The sequence below is a fragment of the Narcine bancroftii genome, chromosome 9 (genome assembly GCF_036971445.1).
Source record: "Narcine bancroftii isolate sNarBan1 chromosome 9, sNarBan1.hap1, whole genome shotgun sequence".
Classification (NCBI taxonomy): domain Eukaryota; kingdom Metazoa; phylum Chordata; class Chondrichthyes; order Torpediniformes; family Narcinidae; genus Narcine; species Narcine bancroftii.
The window spans coordinates 64,487,221-64,506,417 of record NC_091477.1 but is presented as its reverse complement, the minus strand read 5'-3'; the positions used below and the strand labels follow the sequence as shown (position 1 = coordinate 64,506,417).

The following is a 19,197-nucleotide window of genomic DNA, read 5'->3' as shown; positions in this document are numbered from 1 at the left end:
ATGATGCACCCTGATGGTTTGCTACCAGTATCTTCCAGCACCCACAGCAGCTGGTGCAGATGCCCCGAAAGCTGCATCTCCCTCAAGAGCTTGAGGACACGAACTTCCCTCCCTCACTCTCCCCCTAATCCATCATAGCACTTGCTCACCCGATTGGCTGCTGTCTTCCAGGCATCCATGGGATGTCCACGTAGAAGCCTCCAATTTGACTCCATTCTGAAGAATAACCCCCAAATAATAATAAACTGAGAAGCCCAGCAAACAGAACATGAACGAAGATGATTTTCTTCTGAAAGGACTCCAGAGAATGAGGCAATGATTCAGCTGAGAGAGAAAGAGAGAGAGAGAGAGAGAGAGAGAAATGATGCAGAAGGAGCATACAGCCTGAGCATTTTATAGATGAAAACATCTGCAAACGATGGACATCTATAGAAGTCTCTGTACTTCTCCCTACTTTCCAGGTGCTCTGTAACACTGGGGTAGACTCTGGTGTAACTGATTTTATATGTCGATACTAACTTTGCTTTTCTTTCTCAGCTGTGTGAAGATCTCTTTGCCAGAATTAACGACAGTGCAAACGCCAATCTTTCCTACTCGGTGGAAGTAAGCATCATGGAGGGCACTTCAGAGTGAAAATTTCAGTCAATTTAAGCTCCATTCAGATTAGTTGTCAAGCAGGCTGGAGATCTTGATTTACATTCAAGCCCTGGAACTTATTCCAGAGCAATCAGGAGAACTAGATAGGGTGCATTTGTTTTCCTTATAGCAAAAGAGGTTGAAGGAACGTGACAGAGGCATACATTGTTAGGAGAAGCATGGACAAGGATAGAAAGTAAGGGGCCTGTAGGGGATCTAAGCAAGAATTTTTTAAAGGTCAGCAGCAGTGGAGTGGGCAAAGGGCCTGTTGCTGTACTGTGTGATTCTAATTTTTAAAAATTTAAACATACAGCACGGTAACAGCCCATTTTGGCCCACGGGTCTGTGCTGCTCAATTTACACCCCATTAACCTACACCCCCGGCAGGAACAAACTGGAGCCCCCAGAGAAGATCCATGCAGACACAAGGAGAATGTACAAACTCCTTACAGACAGCACGAATCTCGAATCCCAATCGCTGGCGCTGTAAAGGCCTTGCGCTAACTGCTACGCCAAACGTGACGCCCCTATTCTATGACAGTCATATTTGATGTTTGAGATAAAATTGCTCTGTACTCTCAGAACCTGAATATAGCCCAAATGATTTGGGGCAGTACAGTTGGCGCAGCAGTTAGCACAACGCCATTGCAGCACCAGCAATCAGGGCCGGGGTTTGAATCCCACGCTGTCTGTAAGAAGTTTGTGCATTTTCCCTGTACCTATGTGGGTTTTCCCTGGGGGCTCCGGTTTCCTGCCACCATTCAAAACATACAGGTGGAATTGGGTATCAAGGACTTGTCGGCCAAAATAACCTGTTACTGTGCTGTGTCTAAATTTAAAATGTAAAAAATTGAAATTTAAAATTTATATTTAAATGTTGACAGTTGCATGTCCATAGGCCTTTAATTCAGTGCTGGCTGACAAATTTCTTCACACAAAGGTAAAGATAGAGTGGCATGGGAGCATGCCAAACTGGCATGGAAATAGGGAATGATGATAAACTTGAGGGGGCTGTACTGCACTGGGATGGATCTGATCACGTGTGGTGTCGACTTTGGGGTGAAGTGGAAGCACTATTTCAGGTCAACTAATGGCCAGCCCTCTGTCACAACTTGCATATTATGCAGCACCTTTGACAAGCAAAATATTTCAAGGTGTTCAATTATCTGTTTTTAAATTCTGTGTGATTCACTCTATCAATGACTCCAAAGGCTGAGTGAGGAACGATAGGCTTTTTACAGATTAGATTTCGGCTAGCCCAACTCCATGTGCTCGAATAAATGGGAGGGGGTAAGGATGTCAACCTTTATGGCCAGGTCATGGGGGAGGGGATACAGGGGATCAAAGTCAGCCAGCCACTTAGACACAGAACAGTATATACTTTCATAAGTAGTACTTTCATAATCAATCTTTCTTTTCTTTTTTGCTTGCTTCGTGGATCTTTGTTGCATTTTAAAGCTTTCCTAACCTTACAGTTTCTCATGATTGGTAACTTTGCATGCATGGTTTTAATTTGAAGCCTACCTTTATGTCTACTCTATGTCTCCTGCCCTCTCTGAGGACACAGCTGCTTTCTCTGTCATCCTGTTGGTTTGAACAAATCCTTCTCCAACCAAGGCACTTTTTTCTGTAAGAGGTAGCTGACCCCAACCAACAGGATGTTTGAGAACAGAAGAAAGGGAGTTGCATGGAGGAGCCATCAGTTGCTGTGGATAGGTGAAGACTTCCACTCACAATTACAAATGGCTCCATTTCAGCAGTCACTGTACTTCGTCGAGTCTTCTTTACCGTTTTGTAACATTGTGTTGTCTTTCAGGTCAGCTACATGGAAATATACTGTGAGCGGGTGCGTGACCTGCTGAACCCCAAAACCAAAGGAAACCTTCGAGTTCGGGAGCATCCCATTCTAGGGCCTTATGTGGAGGATCTTTCCAAACTTGCCGTGACCTCCTACAATGACATTTCGGATCTTATGGACTCTGGTAACAAAGCCAGGTATGAGGAACCTAGGTGACTCTGTGGAAGGAGTTCACTGGAGCAGTGGAGTTATTAGATAGTGAAAGGTCAGCTCCATTCAGTTCAATTTCTGCCATTCTGGTAGTTACACGATGCAATTATAACATGGTTGACTAGGCATAGCTATTAATCCATGTCAATTAGCATGTTAACATCAGACAATAGACACCAATGGCCCAGCTAGCTCGCAGCACCAGGATTCCAGATTCACTCATGGCCTTTGATGCTGTCTGTGTGAAATCTGCCCATTCTTCCTGTGACTGCAGGCTTTCCTTCGGCCCTTCTCCCACCCCAAAGATTTGTGGTCCCTAGTGTAGAATCTGGGGGTGGGAACAATATTAAGGTGGGGAGAGTAGGTTTCAGAGAAAATAAGTGAGGGAGATGGCATAGCCTTGATGGGCTGAATTAACCCGCATGTCATTGGGAACGGAGAACTTTGGAGATACTGTACTTGCTATGTTCAAGCGCATTGCACTTAACATGTGCCTAATCTTAAACTGCTCCCATACTCAAGTGGTACACACCTCTGCAATTGAAGATTGCCATGGGGATTGCTTTCAATGATTCTCACTACAATGCTTCCCTAAACCGAGTCCTTGCTTTCACAAACTCCCTCTGCTTTGTGTAGCCCTGTTATTCCCCACAGTTATTAATGATGTATGGGGGCTCCCTCAATATTACTCATCAAAGATTGTTAGCTCTGCTGCTCTCAGTTATCATCAGTGTTCATTTTAGTTCCAAATTATCCAGGAATGACTCACACTGGGATTGTAGTACAAACACAGAAATGCTGGAGGGACTCGGTAGGTCTCACAGCATCCAAAGGAGATAAAGGTATATACCCGAGGTTTCTGACCTGAGGCTTTCTTCAAACAGCAGGCGGGTGCCTGAATAAAAGAAATGGCAGGGGGGGGAGTACAGACCAACAGGTGATCATTCAAGGCAAGGAGAGACCAAAGGTGAGAATTGACAGGGTGGGCTGGCCTAGTGAATGCAGAGCTGGGGGAAATGAGATAGTGAAAAGGGAAGAGAGAGAGAGAGAGATGGAGCTACAGGGAAATATGGGGGAAAGCTAACAGAAATTGGAAAAGTGGATGTTAGTGTCATCTGGTTGGAGGATGCCCCAAGGAATGTGAGGTGTTGTTCCTCCAATTTGCAGGTGGTCTCAGTCTGGCAGTCCGTGAGGCATGTCGGCAAGGGAATGGAGTGGGAAATTGAAATGGGTGGCCACTGGGAGGACCTACTATTTGTGGCAGGTCAAGGTGCTCAATAAAGCGATCTCCCAGTCTGTGTCCAGTCTCTCTGATGTAGAGGAGATCACAACGGGAGCACCGGATGCAGTAGACAACCCCTGCAGATTCACAAGTGAAATGTTGCTTCTCTTGGAAGGGACTTTTTGGGTTTCTGACTGACAGTGAGGGAGGAGGTGTAGGCATGTGGGGCACCTCCTGTAGTCATGGGTTGGTCCCAAGGGGCTGATTGGGAAGGGAGGAGTGGACAGGGGAGTCATGGAGGGAGCGGTCTATGTGGAAGGCAGAGAGGGGAGCAGAGGGGAAGATGTGTCTAGTGGTGGGATCATGTCATAGGTATCAGAAATTGCAGAGAAATATGTCGCACATGGAGGCTGGTGGGGTGGTAGGTCCCTAGTTCCTTTGGGACCAGGCTGAGGACAAGGGAGCATGGGGGCATAGGGGGCCAGAGCCGATGTGCAGGTAATGGAGGATGTGAGGGTGAGGGGAAGCCATGTTGTTTGAAGAAATGACATCGCTGATGATCTTCATCCTGGAAGCAGATGTGACGGAGATGGAGGAATTCTGAGAAAGGAATGAAATCCTTACAGGAGACAGTGTGGAGATGTGTAGTTAAGGTAGCTGTGAAAATTGGTGAGTTGTGGAAGATGTCTGTTGAGAATTTGTCTCCCTAAATGGAGACAGAGAGATGAAGAAAGGGGCAGTTTTGCTAGAGATGGACAATTGCAAATTTGAAGTCGGGTGAAAGTTGGCATCAAAGTGGATAAAATTGAGTAGTTCCTCATGGTACATGAAGCAGCTCCAAAGTAGTCATCTATGTTACAGAGGAAATGTTGAGGAACCTTGCCTATGCAGGCTTGTAGCATGGATTGTTCCACATAGCCAACAAAAGGCAGGCATAGCTGGGGCCCACGCGGGTGATAGATCAAGAAAGTGGGTTGTCAAAGGAGAGATTGTTGAGGTTAAGGATAGATTCTGCCAGCTGGAGGAAGGTGTTGGTGGAGGAAGACTGGTTGGGTCTATTCTTGAGAAATAAAAAGGGCTTTGAGGCCTTTGGAATGGGGGATGGGGGTGTGTAGGGATTGATGTCCATGATAAACACGAGGCAGTCAAGGTCAGGGAACTGAAAGTTGTTGAAGTGATAGAGGGTATGTGAAGTATCGCAAATGTAGGTGGGGAGCGACTGGACCAGGGTGGACAAAATGGAGTCCAGTTTGGTGGGGCAGGAGCATGCAGACACAATGGGTCTGCCAGCAGAATTGGGTTTGTGGATCTTAGGTAAAAGATAGAACTGGGTAGTATGAGGTTGGGAAACAATGAGGCTGGAGGACATGTGAGGGAGATGACCAAAAGTGATGCGTTCAAAGACACAATGGTTTGATGAAATTTGGTGGGGTCCTATTGAAGGGGTAAGTAAGAGGAGTTGTCCTCTGGCTTTGTCCAGATAGAGATCAGTGCACCAGACCACAGCAGCACCACCCTTATCTGCAGGTTTGATGGTGAAGAGTTTGGATTAGTGCAGAAAGAGTAGAGGGCCAGGTGTGCAGAGGGGGTAAGATTGGAATGGGTGAGGGGAGATTGTTTCTATCTCAGTGACAGTTGGAAATCTAAAGGTCCAGAGCAGGCAGAAGGCTGGAGCAAGGTATCTCGGAAGAAGAAGAAAGTTTAAAGCAGGAAAAGGCAGGTCTGTAGGTGGGGTATAGCATCCAGTTGTAGAAGTGGGGACTGCGACAGAGCTGACGGAAGAAGAGATAAGCATCATGGCGTGCATGGAACTCGTTGGGGCGTTGGCAAGGGGGCCAAAGATGAGGCCTCTACTGAGGACAGAGCATTCAGTCTCTGATAGGGTAAAACAGGGGGTGATAGTAAAGACCAGGCAGTGGTTGGAGTGAGGGTCCTGGGGAGGGTGGACGAGAGGAAAATCAGGACCAGGCAGTGGTTGGAGTCAGGATCCTGGGGAGGGTGGACGAGAGGAAAATCAGGTGGTGGAGGATAGGAAGGATCCAAGGGAAGGAGGAGAGGGGAGGGTTGGAGAAGTTGAGAGGGGCCAGGAGGCTGAATCTTGTGGGCCATCAGGGCAAGGGTGGGTGTTTGCGATGGAGACACAGTCTTGTAGGTTGTTGGAGCCAGGGTGGAGACCTGCGTTAGAAGTCACTAGGGAGGCGAACTTCTGATACTTGATGGAAAGCTGATGACTTTAGAACCAGCAGCTGAAATCAGAGGATGATGTGGCAGATTGTGGCAAATGAGATATTGAACTGTGGAAGTGAAAGAGGAGGATCCACTGGTATCTGCACATGGAGGCAAGTGTGGTCCATAGGATACGGAGGGAGAAGGGAAGCGAGCAGGAGTGCAGGTACCTCAGATCGTGGTGGTGGCCAAATCGGGAGACTTGGAACCAGAGCTGGATTCCACATGGCACCACATGGCGGCAGAGGCAAATAGCCAGGAAAGACACGTGGTTGTGGAAGCAAGTCTGGGTGAGGAGATGGCCGTTGAACTTGAGAGCGGCAGGGAGTGCAGATGGGGAGCAGTGAGGAAAAGTCTCACAGAACTACTTTCAAAGAGATTTCACAGGAGAGCAACTGAATGGAGTGAAACACAAACGTCTGCTGTGATTATAGTAAAAACATAGAAATGCTGGAGGAACTCAATACCTCTTATATTGTCCAATATCGACGTTTTGGGCCTGAGGTATGATAAAAAGCAGGCAGGCATCTGAAAAAAGGAAAAGGTATGGGATGGAGTACCTACAACAGGTGATAATTGGATATGGAGAAGAGGCAGGGCAGAGGGAAGGTGAGTATTTATAAGGGGGGGGGGGTTGGCTCTGTGAATGTGGAACTGGGGTAAAGGAGACAGAGCAAAAAAAAGAAAAGCTGTGGAATTCAGGAGATCAGGCAATATCCTTGGGGGGAAGGGGGAAGTGGTCAGTCAATGTTTGAAGGTGAAATCATTTGTTGAGGCCAAAGGAAAGCAGCAAGCACAAGGGTGGGAGGCGGAGAGGAACTCAATGTTCATTCCGTGAGGTTCTCAGCTCCCCAGAGGAATATAATTTGTTGATTTCCAAGTTTACCTTGAGCCTCACCCTGGCAATGGATGAGATGGATGATAAACATGCTTGTATGGGAATTGTAAACTCTGGTATTTCCATCAGTGACATTCATCCCCAACATCTGCAGATTTTCTTGTTCAACTATCATTGATGCTGCCATGTACTTGGTTCCCCTGGTGAGATCTTCAGCTGGTGTTTAATGGAGTGAATGAGAATAAAAATGTTTTAGCTGGTTCTTTCTTCTCCTCAGAACTGTGGCTGCTACAAACATGAACGAGACCAGCAGCCGATCCCATGCTGTGTTCAACATCATCTTCACACAGAAAACACATGATTCCAATATAGACAGCTCCTCTGAGAAGGTAAAGGAAGGGAGTGGCCTGGCGTCTGATTGAATCTGCTCTCCAATTTCACCTGGTATAGGAATATTCAGAAAATTTGCTTCAGCATTATATGTGTGCAAAAGGTTGGGAACAGTCCTTCCACTTTGGGTGATAGAATTTTCCTTCTTATAATTCAGGGAGATGTGGTCCTCACTCTCAGATAAAGATGCACCCTTCATTTGAACCTGAATTCAAATGCAGCCCAGAGATTGGCTGAGAATCAAGCGGCACAGTTCATGTTGCAGTTAGTGCAACGCTAATACAGTGTCAGTGCCCTGGGTTCGACTATAAGGAGTTTGTATGTTCTTCCCCTGTCTGCGTGGGTTTCCTCTGGGTGCTCTGGTGTCTTCCCATATTCCAAAGACATATGGGTTTAGTAGTTAATTGGTCACATGGGTGTATATGGCACGGGTTCATGGACCAGAAGGGCCTGCTATTGTGTTGTATTTCTAAATTTAAAAATATTATTTAAAAAATGATGTTATAGGAGCTAAATGGGAAGAGTTGCATTCCATAAAATCAGTACACCTGTGTAATATGAGTAGAAAAAATGTAATTATCTGTTTATTTACTAATTTTACAGAAATTTCAGAGGTGAGTATTTTGCACCATATTTCAGTTTTATTGGTGATTTGTGAATTCAGAAAGGGTGAATTTCTGTGACCCAAATGACCATGCCATAGTTGCAAGTACTAGAAACAGTACTGATATCCGGTACCCAGGGTCACCGAAACAGATAACCAGTAATACAGGATTGCTGGTATGAATGACTGGTATTGATAACAGGTAATCCAGTATAGACAACACTTTCCTTATTCTAATATATGCTAATTTCAGAGCATCATCTTCAAAGCGTGAGCTGTCGATCTCTTTAATTCAACAAATAAAACCCTGTGGTGTTAATTATTGTAATGTAAATTTGTTCATAAAACTGATAAACATTTTGCATAGCTTCGTAAGAAGACTTTCATTATGGTGAATACCAAACCATTTACTATATGATAGAGATACAAAAGGTATTTAAAGAGATACACAAATTCAGAGAAAAATTTCTCATGCTCACGCTTCCTTCACATCTTGTAGGATGAGAACAAACGGTTAGCCTGGGTGGATATTATGACATATGACATTATAGTTACTATGGTAATGCTACAAACAATAGTTATCCTAAAGAGACAAGCACAAAATTAAAAACACAAGGTTTTAACCTTTACTCACAGGCCCACCAAAACTGATAACCATTATTGATAAGTGGTAACCCAGCATCACCAGTCCTGATAACCAGTATTTATAACCAGTAACACAGGATTGCTGGTACTGATAACTGGTTACCCAGTGCCGCCTTATGATGAGGGAGATATAGATACATATTTTCAACTTTTTGAAAAGATTGTTGAGAGCTCAAGATGGCTAAAAGAAAAATGGCCTCTTATGCTTGAAAGTTTATTGAAGGGAAAAGCACAAATTGCATATTGTAGCTTGACTGCAGAGCAAGTGGCAAATTATGATACTGTTAAACAAGCAGTATTGAAAGCTTTTGAGTTGGTTCTGGAAGCTTATTGACAAAAATTTAGCAGTTTTGTGAAAACATGGAATCTTATATGCATTTTACTCTGAAGAAATCTGTATGTTTTGACCATTCGTGCACCTCAAAAGGAATAAATAATGATTTGACAGATTGAGAGAATTAATATTAATAGAGGAAATTAAATTATATCTGGATGAGAGAGACCTGGGACATGGAAACAGGCGGCTAGATTAGCAGACGATTTGCTCTGATTCACAAAAATACATTCCAGAATAATAGGCATTTTCAGAGATCTAATGTGGAACAGATTAATAAACCTGTTCATAAAGTTAGTATGGAGGAGGAGAGTAAGCCTGAAATAAAGTCTGGAGAAAATGTTAAAAGAAAAGATGAAGGAAAGGTAGGAAAAGACAGAACTTCTGCATTTGTATGTTATTTTTGTAAGAAACCTGATCATGTGATTGCAAATTGTCTAGTCTTGAAGAAGAAGAAGAGAAAAAGAGGTTTTTACCAAAAGCATGTATTCAAACAGTGGAATGTAAGGAGAGCAGAGGTGCCAAACCTGGTAAGGAGGTCATGGATGTTATCAAGCCTTTTGTGTCAGAGAGCTTTGTCTCAATAAAGGAGGGAGAACCACAGGTTCCAGTTAAAATTCTTAGAGAATTCTCAGTCATTGTTGTTAGAAAGTGTTTTAACTGTGGATCAAAGGACTGACATAAGGGAGACCACTTTGATTAAAGGTGTTGGAGGTGAGGTGGAGTCAATATCGCTTCACAAGGTTGTGCAAGATTCAGAATTAGTCAAAGGACCTGTTGTAGTAGGAGTAATTCCAAAGTTACCCATGCAAGGAGTCTTATTTTTGTTGGGGAATGATTTGGCAGAAGATGGTGAGATATACCCTCATGTGCAGTAACGAGGTCTGTGACAAAGGAAATGATGACAGCTGAAGAAAATCCAGTTGATAGTGATTTGTCCAGTACTTCTGAAGTACTTTTGAAAGGGCAGGGTCATTGTGAGAGTAAGGATTTCTCTTTGTTAAGGAAATACTTAATTCATCAACAGAAAATAGATGCAGATCTTGTTAGCTTAAGGGAGAAAGCAGTAACTGAACAGGAGACTAAAGAAATGGCTTGTGGATTTGACTTGGAGGGTGAATTTTTGTTGAAACCTCATTATGAGAATAATGGTAGTGGAGAACAATCTGTATCAGAGGTGTTGACTGTTGAAAGAGTGGAGGAAGTGGTGGATCATAAGATTATGGAAACAGAATCTTGTGAGGGTAACCTTAAAGAAACCATAGTTCCCCCTGGTTCCTGTGCGCCTGTCGAACTCAACAATTTTGGAAAATTTGAAAGAAAAGTTTGGCCATCTTAAGTTACAAGAGCAGATGCAGTTGAAATAATTACTTTTGAAATACACAAATTTGTTCCCTGATGTTCTAAAAAAGACATCTGTGATTTACCATGATGTAGATGTAGGAGACATAAAACATGTAGGAGACATAAAACAGCACCGATATAGAATAAAAATTCAAAAGAGTAAAATCATGGATCAGGAAGTGGAATATATGTTTTCAGATTGGAGTTCTCCGTGTATTCTGGTACGAAAGCCAGATGGATCTGTTAGGTTCTGTACGGATTATAGGAAGGTTAATTCAGTAAGTAAAACAGATGCTTATCCTATTCCAAGAATAGATGACTGTATTGATAAAATTGGCAAAACTAAATTTCGTACTAAGTTGGATTTGTTGAAGGGTTACTGGTCCGTGCCTTTAACTGAGAGAGGAAAGAATATTTCAGCTTTTGTAATTCCATCTGGTTTAAATGAGTATAAACTGTTACCTTTTGGCATGAAAAATGCCTCTGCAACATTCCAGAGGATGATTATTTCTGTAATCTAAGGCTTAACACATACAGATGCTTATGTTGATGACTTGGTCACAAAAAGTGGCACATGGGAAGAACATCTAAGAGAATTGGACAAATTATTTGCAAGATTATCCAAAGCAAACTTTTGTTAATTTAGCAAAAAGTCAATTTGCAAATGCCACAGCAACATACTTGGGTTATGTATTGGCCATGGCAAAGTTGCACCTATGCCAGCTCCCCACCATGACTACCAGCCCCCCCACATCTCCATCGGGCACACAAAACTCAAAACGGTCAACCAGTTTACCTATCTCGGCTGCACCATTTCATCGGATGCAAGGATCGACAATGAGATAGACAACAGACTCGCCAAGGCAAATAGCGCCTTTGGAAGACTACACAAAAGAGTCTGGAAAAACAACCAACTGAAAAACCTCACAAAGATAAGCGTATACAGAGCCGTTGTCATACCCACACTCCTGTTCGGCTCCGAATCATGGGTCCTCTACCGGCACCACCTACGGCTCCTAGAACGCTTCCACCAGCGTTGTCTCCGCTCCATCCTCAACATCCATTGGAGCGCTCACACCCCTAACGTCGAGGTACTCGAGATGGCAGAGGTCGACAGCATCGAGTCCACGCTGCTGAAGATCCAGCTGCGCTGGATGGGTCACGTCTCCAGAATGGAGGACCATCGCCTTCCCAAGATCGTATTATATGGCGAGCTCTCCACTGGCCACCGTGACAGAGGTGCACCAAAGAAAAGGTACAAGGACTGCCTAAAGAAATCTCTTGGTGCCTGCCACATTGACCACCGCCAGTGGGCTGATAACGCCTCAAACCGTGCATCTTGGCGCCTCACAGTTTGGCGGGCAGCAGCCTCCTTTGAAGAAGACCGCAGAGCCCACCTCACTGACAAAAGGCAAAGGAGGAAAAACCCAACACCCAACCCCAACCAACCAATTTTCCCTTGCAACCGCTGCAATCGTGTCTGCCTGTCCCGCATCGGACTGGTCAGCCACAAACGAGCCTGCAGCTGACGTGGACTTTTTACCCCCTCCATAAATCTTCGTCCGCCAAGCCAAAGAGAAGAAAGAGACAGCAACATACTTGGGTTATGTATTGGCCATGGCAAAGTTGCACCTATTCAAGCTAAGGTGAATGCAATTTCTGGGTTTCCTACTCCCAATGGCAAGAAAGCAGTGAAAAGATTTTTAGGAATGGCAGGATATTACAGGAAATTTTGTAGAAATTTTGCTCAAGTTGCTCTTCCTTTAGCCAATCTTTTGAAGAAAGGGGAGAACTTTGTGTGGACAAAAGGTTGTCAGGCAGCTTGAGAAAATTTCAATGACATGCTCTGCCATTATACCCTGTGTTAAAATCTCCTGATTTTGACAGACCATTTTCTGTAGCAGTGGACTGCCAGTGAGGGAGCAGCAGGTGCAGTTTTATTGCAAAAACATAATGAAAGTTGCCTACTTTTCAAAAAAATTCAATGTTCATCAAAGGAAATATTCCATTATTGAAAAAGAACTGTTGGCTTTCATATTTGCTCTGCAGAATTTTGACGTATATCTTGGTACCTCTCATGAACCAATTGTTATTCGCTGACCACAATCCTCTGGTGTTTTTGAATAAAATGAAGAAAACAGAAGATTGTTAAAAAAGAGTTTTATATTACAAGAATATGATCTGTAAATTAACCATATCAGAGGTGTAGATAATGTGGTTGCCGATTGTTTGTCAAGATGTTAAAATTGATCGTTTATAAAAAATTTCAAAATTGAATCACTGTATTGTAACGTGTTATATATTATATATTGTTATCTCTTTAGAAATTTTTTTAAGACAGTTTAGTTATAACTGAATTTTAACTCAAGAGTTAAAATTCCCTTTAAAGGGAGAAAGGTGTGACAGAGTATTTAGAGGTGGTTTGGGAGAAATTGTTAGAGCAGCTTGCATACACATATTTTTAAACACAGAATATTTGCAGGACTTCTGCAGAATGCTTTTTGCAGAGGAGCAACAAATAAGCAACATACAGCAGCTTGCGCCTGGGAACATGTGATCTTTGCTAATGGGGAAGAACAGTTTTGCTCTCAGAGAGGGAGGGTGTAAGTGAGAGAGAAGGAGACACAGAAATCAGTTCCAGAGGGACAAGAGGGGAAACTTTGGAAGACTGCCTGGTCAAAGGAGAAAATTGGCGGACTGAAAGGTGACCTAAAAGAAAGAAGATCATCTGGAGAACCCTGAAGGGGACAACTTTTGTCAGCAAGACTGATTGAGAAGGAATCATTTGCGGATGTCCTAGAAAAGGAATCTCTCTCTGAAAACCAACAAGAAAAAGTGAAAGTTTAATTCTGTTTTCTTCTTCAAATATAATTAAAAACTACTTTTGTTTAAATAACCCTGTTTTGCAGTGCATATCTACTGCTGCTGGGTTTTGGGGTCCTCCAGACTCCGTAACATTACTGATAACTGGTATTGATAACGGAAACCAAGAGTCACCGATACTGATAACTGGTATTGATAACGGTAAGCCAGAGTCACTAGTACTGGTAACTGATCTTTCTTCTTTCTTTGGCTTGGCTTTGCGGACGAAGATATATGGAGGGGTAATGTCCACGTCAGCTGCAGGCTCGTTTGTGGCTGACAAGTCCGATGCGGGACAGGCAGACATGGTTGCACTGGTTGCAGGGGAAAATTGGTTGGTTGGGGTTGGGTGTTGGGTTTTTCCTCCTTTGTCTTTTGTCAGTGAGGTGGGCTCTGCGGTCTTCTTCAAAGGAGGTTGCTGCCCGCCTAACTGTGAGGCGCCAAGATGCACGGTTTGAGGCGATATCAGCCCACTGGCGGAGGTCAATGTGGCAGGCACCAAGAGATTTCTTTAGGCAATCCTCTTCTTTGGTGCACTTCTGTCACGGTGGCCAATGGAGAGCTCGCCATAAAACACGATCTTGGGAAGGCAATGGACCTCCATTCTGGAGACGTGACCTGCCCAGCGTAGTTGGATCTTCAGCAGCGTGGATTCGATGCTGTCTGCCTCTGCCATCTCGAGTACTTCGATGTTAGGGATGAAGTTGCTCCAATGAATGTTGAGGATGGAGCAGAAACAACGCTGGTGGAAGCGTTCTAGGAGCCGTAGGTGATGCCGGTAGAGGACCCATGATTCGGAGCCGAACAGGAGTGTGGGTATGACAACAGCTCTGTATACGCTAATCTTTGTGAGGTTTTTCAGTTGGTTTTTTTTCCAGACTCTTTTGTGTAGACTTCCAAAGCCGCTATTTGCCTTGGCGAGTCTGTTGTCTATCTCGTTGTCGATCCTTGCATCCGATGAAATGGTGCAGCCGAGGTAGGTAAACTGGTTGACCGTTTTGAGTTTTGTGTGCCCGATGGAGATGTGGGGGGGCTGGTAGTCATGTTGGGGAGCTGGCTGATGGAGGACCTCATTTATTCAGGCTGACTTCCAGGCCAAACATTTTGGCAGTTTCCGCAAAACAGGACGTCAAGCGCTGAAGAGCTGGCTCTGAATGGGCAACTAAAGCGGCATCGTCTGCAAAGAGTAGATCACGGACAAGTTGCTCTTGTGTCTTGGTGTGAGCTTGCAGGCGCCTCAGATTGAAGAGACTGCCATCCGTGCGGTACCGGATGTAAACAACGTCTTCATTGTTGAGGTCTTTCATGGCTTGTTTCAGCATCATGCTAAAGAAGATTGAAAATCTTGGTAACTGATATTGATAATGGAAACACATGGTCACTGGTACTGATAACTGGTTTTGATAATGGTAACTCAGATTCAGGGGTACTCGTAACTGGTTACCCAGAGTTGCCGGTACTGATAACTGATAATGATAATGGAAACACATGGTCACGTCACCGGTACTGACCGGTATTGATAACGGTAACTCAGAGTCACTGGTATTGATTACTGGTATTGATAATGGTAACCCAGGGTTATTAGAACTGATAACTGGTATTACGTAAACCAGGGTCACTGGTACTGATAACAGGTATTGCTAACAGTAACCCAGAGTCACTGGTACCGATAACTGGTATTGATTACAGAAATCCAGGGTCGTTGGTACTGGTAACTAGTATTAATAAAGTTAACCCAGGTTCACTGGTACTGATAACTGGTATTGATTATGATAATGCAGATTCACCTGGTATTAATTACAGTAAACCAGAGTCACTTGTACTGGTAACTGGTACTGATAACAGTAACCCAGGGTCACCAGTACTGATAACTGGTAGTATTGATAACGGTAACACATATTCACCCGTACTGATAAATCGTATTGATAATGGTAAACCAGAGTCACCTGTACTGGTTACTGGTATTGATAATGGTAGCCCAGGGTCACTGGTACTGATAACTGGTATTGATAACGGTAACACAAAGTCACTGATACTGGTAACTGGCATTGATTATGGTAACCCAGAGTCACTGGTACCAATAATTGATATTGATAATGGAAACCCAGGGTCACCGGTACTAGTTACTGGTATTGAGAACTGGTTATCCAGAGTCACCGGTACTGATAACTGGTATTGATAATGGAAACACATGGTCACTGGTACTGATAACTGGTTTTGATAAAGGTAACTCAGAGTCAGGGGTACTGATAACTGGTATTGATAACTGAAACCCAGAGTTACCAGTACTAATAACTGGTATTGATAATGGTATCCCAGAGTCACCAGTACTGGTCACTGGTGATGATAACTGTAATCTGGAGTCACTGGTACTGTTTTCTGGTATTGATAATGGTAACCCAGGGACATCGTTACTGATAACTGGTATTGATAATGGTAATCCAGCATCACCGGTACCGATAATTGATATTGATAATGGTAACACCGGGTCACTGGTACTGGTAAGTGGTATTGATAACGATAACCCGCTTCTGATAACCGGATATTAAACTTGCTTCAGTTTGATCTCATTTAGTGATTCTCAACCTTTCTCTTTCTACTCACATACCACTTTAAGTATTCCCTATGCCATCGGTGCTCTGTGATTAGTAAGGGATTGCTTAAGGTGGTATGTGGGTAGAAAGAAAAAGTTTGAAAAAACACTGTTTTAATCGTACCTAATTGACTCGTTATGTGCACGGTTTCAGAGCTCCAAAGGAACTGGGCCAATGACAATTTTTCTTTAGCATTATATTTGGGTCTACAGCAGTGGTTCTCAACCTTCCCTTCCCATTCACATACCACCTTAAGCAATCCCTTACTAATCACAGAGCACCGATGGCATAGGGATTGCTTACATTGGGATGTGAGTGGAAAGAAAAAGGTTGAGAACCACTGATCTAGTTGATCAGCAACCTGTAATGGTGGTACTGAAGCTGTCTGTAACTTGCAAGTGTGCAAAGGACATAAAGAAAGTGAAGGGATTACAGATTCCTGTGGTCTTTGTCACTGTCCCAGTCATAGGAACTTCCTGTGGGACAGCAAAACATAATGAACTGCAGATGCTGGGATTTTTCAGCAAATAATGAGAAGCTGGAGGGGCTCAGCAGGACAGGCAGCATCCAGGGAGGGAAATGGTCATTGATATCTCTGGTTAGGCACTAAGGTGGGAAAGAGGGACATCAGTCATAAAATGGAGGTGGGAGAAGGGCTGGGTGTGGGCCAAGAAATTATAGGATTCTGGACAAACGGTAGTAGGGGAGATGAAGAGACAGGATGAGTAAGAAACCCCCCCCACAGTGGTCCTGACCTGAAACACTTACTGCCTACTTCTCTCCATGGAAGGGTTCTGGCTGTAATGTCGATCGTTCCTTTTTCTCCCGTTGATTTTGCTCGTCGTCCAGTAGATGTGTTTCTACTCCAGCTGCTTGCTGGGCAGATTACTTGCTGTATCTGGTCCATTCTCCAGAGGGAGCTGTTGTTCACAACAAGGGTGGGTCTGTCACACTCAGGAACAGGGTGCAACAGACTCCAATAAATGCTGCTTTCATTGGGATGGAGGAGATTGTCATGGAGATGTCAAATAGGAAAATCCGCAAACGCTCTGATTGTGGAGTACTGCAATGACGAAATCTAAGATTTCCAAATTTCGCAGTTGCACTTCAGGAAGAAATTCAGTAGTTGGTAAATTTTTTAAGAACCAAGTGTTCTCTCAAGAAAAGGGGGGGAACAATCTTGAAGTTTTGCTTGTTCATTGCCTTAAAAAGCTTTGATGTTTATAAACATCAGGGTGTCAATTAACTTTAAGGGATGTTCAAAAGGTGCAAGTTGATGTCCCTACCCAATACAGACACTTCTGTTTTATTGCTGGTGGCCTGTTCTAAACAAGATCACAGGTACAAGAGCAGAAGTAGGCCAATCAGCCCATCAGGTCTGCTCTTCCATGTAATCATGAACTGATCCTTATCACTCAGCCCCACTCCCCGGCCTCCTCCCCGTAATCCTTGATTGCCCTGTCAATTTCTGTCTTAAAAACACCCAGCAGCTTTGCTTCCACAGCCACCTGTGACAAAAAGTTTCACAGACTCACCACCCTTTGGCTCAAGAAATGTCTCCACGTTTTTGTTTTTAAATTTTATCCTGAAAATATGGCTTCTTGTCCTAGACTCCCCTACCATGTGAAACAACTTGGTCACATCTGCTCTGTCCAGGCCCTTCAACATTCAAAAGGTCTCTATGAGGTCCGTCTGTTACCCACCCCCCCCCCCCCCCCACCCCAACTCCATCAAGTGCAGTGCAAGAGCCGGCAATCACTCCTCATCCACTAACCCTTTCTTTCTTGGTCTCATTCTAGTAAATCTTCTCTGAACCCTCTCCAACACCAGCACGTCTTTTCCCAAATAAGGTGCCAAAAACTGTACACAGTACTCCATGTGAGGTCTCACCAGCAGCCTACAGGGTCTCATCACTGCCCATTCAACCCACTCCCTGTTGTATACCTTCCACCCAAGCTGATGTTAAGTGATATTATTTAACCATTACAGACCATTTTGAGAAAAGCTGCATATATTCCCCAGTCCATTACACTCACTCTTATTACAGACCGTGCTCCTTATATGCCTAGCACTGATTCTATGATAGTAGCCCATGTCCTGTATTAGTTGTAACATCTCTGAGCACTCTGAGGCATGAGGCACACAATGCTCCCCAGTTCACTGCAAGGATTTGACCTGGTTTTCAAATGACCTTGGCCAATGTATTAGTGGAAAACTTGAGGGGATAGTCTATTTAAGCCACGTAATATGAATGAAAAATAGCAGAGCATTGGGAGGAGGAATCATTGAATGATTTGTTTGTAACTGTCTTTTTATTCTTTAGGTGAGTAAAATCAGTTTGGTTGATCTTGCTGGAAGTGAAAGGGCAGATTCTACAGGAGCAAAGGGAACGCGGTTGAAGGTAAAGATCTTTCTCGAACTGACTCTCATCACGCATGCAGACACAAACCTTTATCCCCACCCATCCTTGCATGAACCGAGCTACCACCGTTCATCTCTCCATTTGTTCATAACCACGTGTCATTCTGCATCCACGCATTCATATAGTTCTCCATGATGTAGCTTCATTGGGCCAGCCACCTCTCTGATTCACCTATTAGCCGATCTACCTGCCAGCCCCTCCTCTTCATTTGTCCGTCTGTCTGACTGATTACCAAGCACTCAACTTGATGTTCTTGTCAGTAGATAATGTGCTGTGGCCAGAAGATGAATAGCACATGTGTCTCTAGCAGTGGTACACTGACAGTATGTTCAAGGGTTCCTCAGGGCATCCCATGTCCAGTTTGTGTTTGCGCTTGTTCATTTTAAATCATTCAGTTGGGTTTTGATAGCTCATTTGTGATTTTTAAAGTATGTTGTTCATCCGCTGCAGGTATTTTGATGGACTTGCAAAAATATAGCCTCAATCCTTTTCTGGTCATTTGCGGCTGACCAGACAAACATTTTATCTCAGGCTTTTGAGTTGGAATCATAGCACAGATCTACCTCGTCTATGCTGACCAGGCTAGCACTCTGGGCTAGTCCCACCTACCTGCTCTCCCATTTTCTGTCCAAATGCCTTGCGGCCACTTCTACAATTCCCTCTGGCAGCTCAGTCGAACCCATATGGCATTTTCAAAAGTCTCCAATCATCCAGTGTTTGAAAGCAGCAAAGCCTTAGAGTTTCTGAGTAGTTAGACCAAGCACTCTTGGATGAAATTAAACCAAGTGTAAGGAACCCAGTGACCCATTTGATCCAGGCTGCATTTATTTAATCAATGAACCTGTCTGCTCAGATTTCGACCTGCTTTGTTTAATGACACATTTCCTTGTGTGCTGCAGGAAGGAGCAAATATAAATAAATCCTTGACAACTTTGGGAAAAGTCATCTCGGCGCTAGCAGAGGTGGTGAGTGCACTCTTTGCTTTTATCAGGATGTCTTCTTGTGTGGTGGAAATGATAGTTCATATCCAAGTAGATAAGCAAGTATCTGAAAGTAACTTGGTGACTTTGCC

The 19,197-nt window shown here is 43.9% G+C and overlaps 1 protein-coding gene across 3 annotated transcripts in view; it reads left to right on the top strand.

Moving 5' to 3' along the window:
* Positions 1-19,197, top strand: part of kif1aa (kinesin family member 1Aa) — a 381,215-nt gene that overhangs the window by 9,485 nt on the left and 352,533 nt on the right. For all 3 annotated transcript variants that reach the window (XM_069899341.1, XM_069899340.1, XM_069899343.1), the window contains 5 exons: positions 538-603; positions 2,453-2,631; positions 7,208-7,319; positions 18,027-18,104; positions 19,025-19,090. In XM_069899341.1, coding sequence (XP_069755442.1) covers positions 538-603; positions 2,453-2,631; positions 7,208-7,319; positions 18,027-18,104; positions 19,025-19,090 — 501 coding nt within the window. The remainder of the gene's footprint in view (positions 1-537; positions 604-2,452; positions 2,632-7,207; positions 7,320-18,026; positions 18,105-19,024; positions 19,091-19,197) is intronic.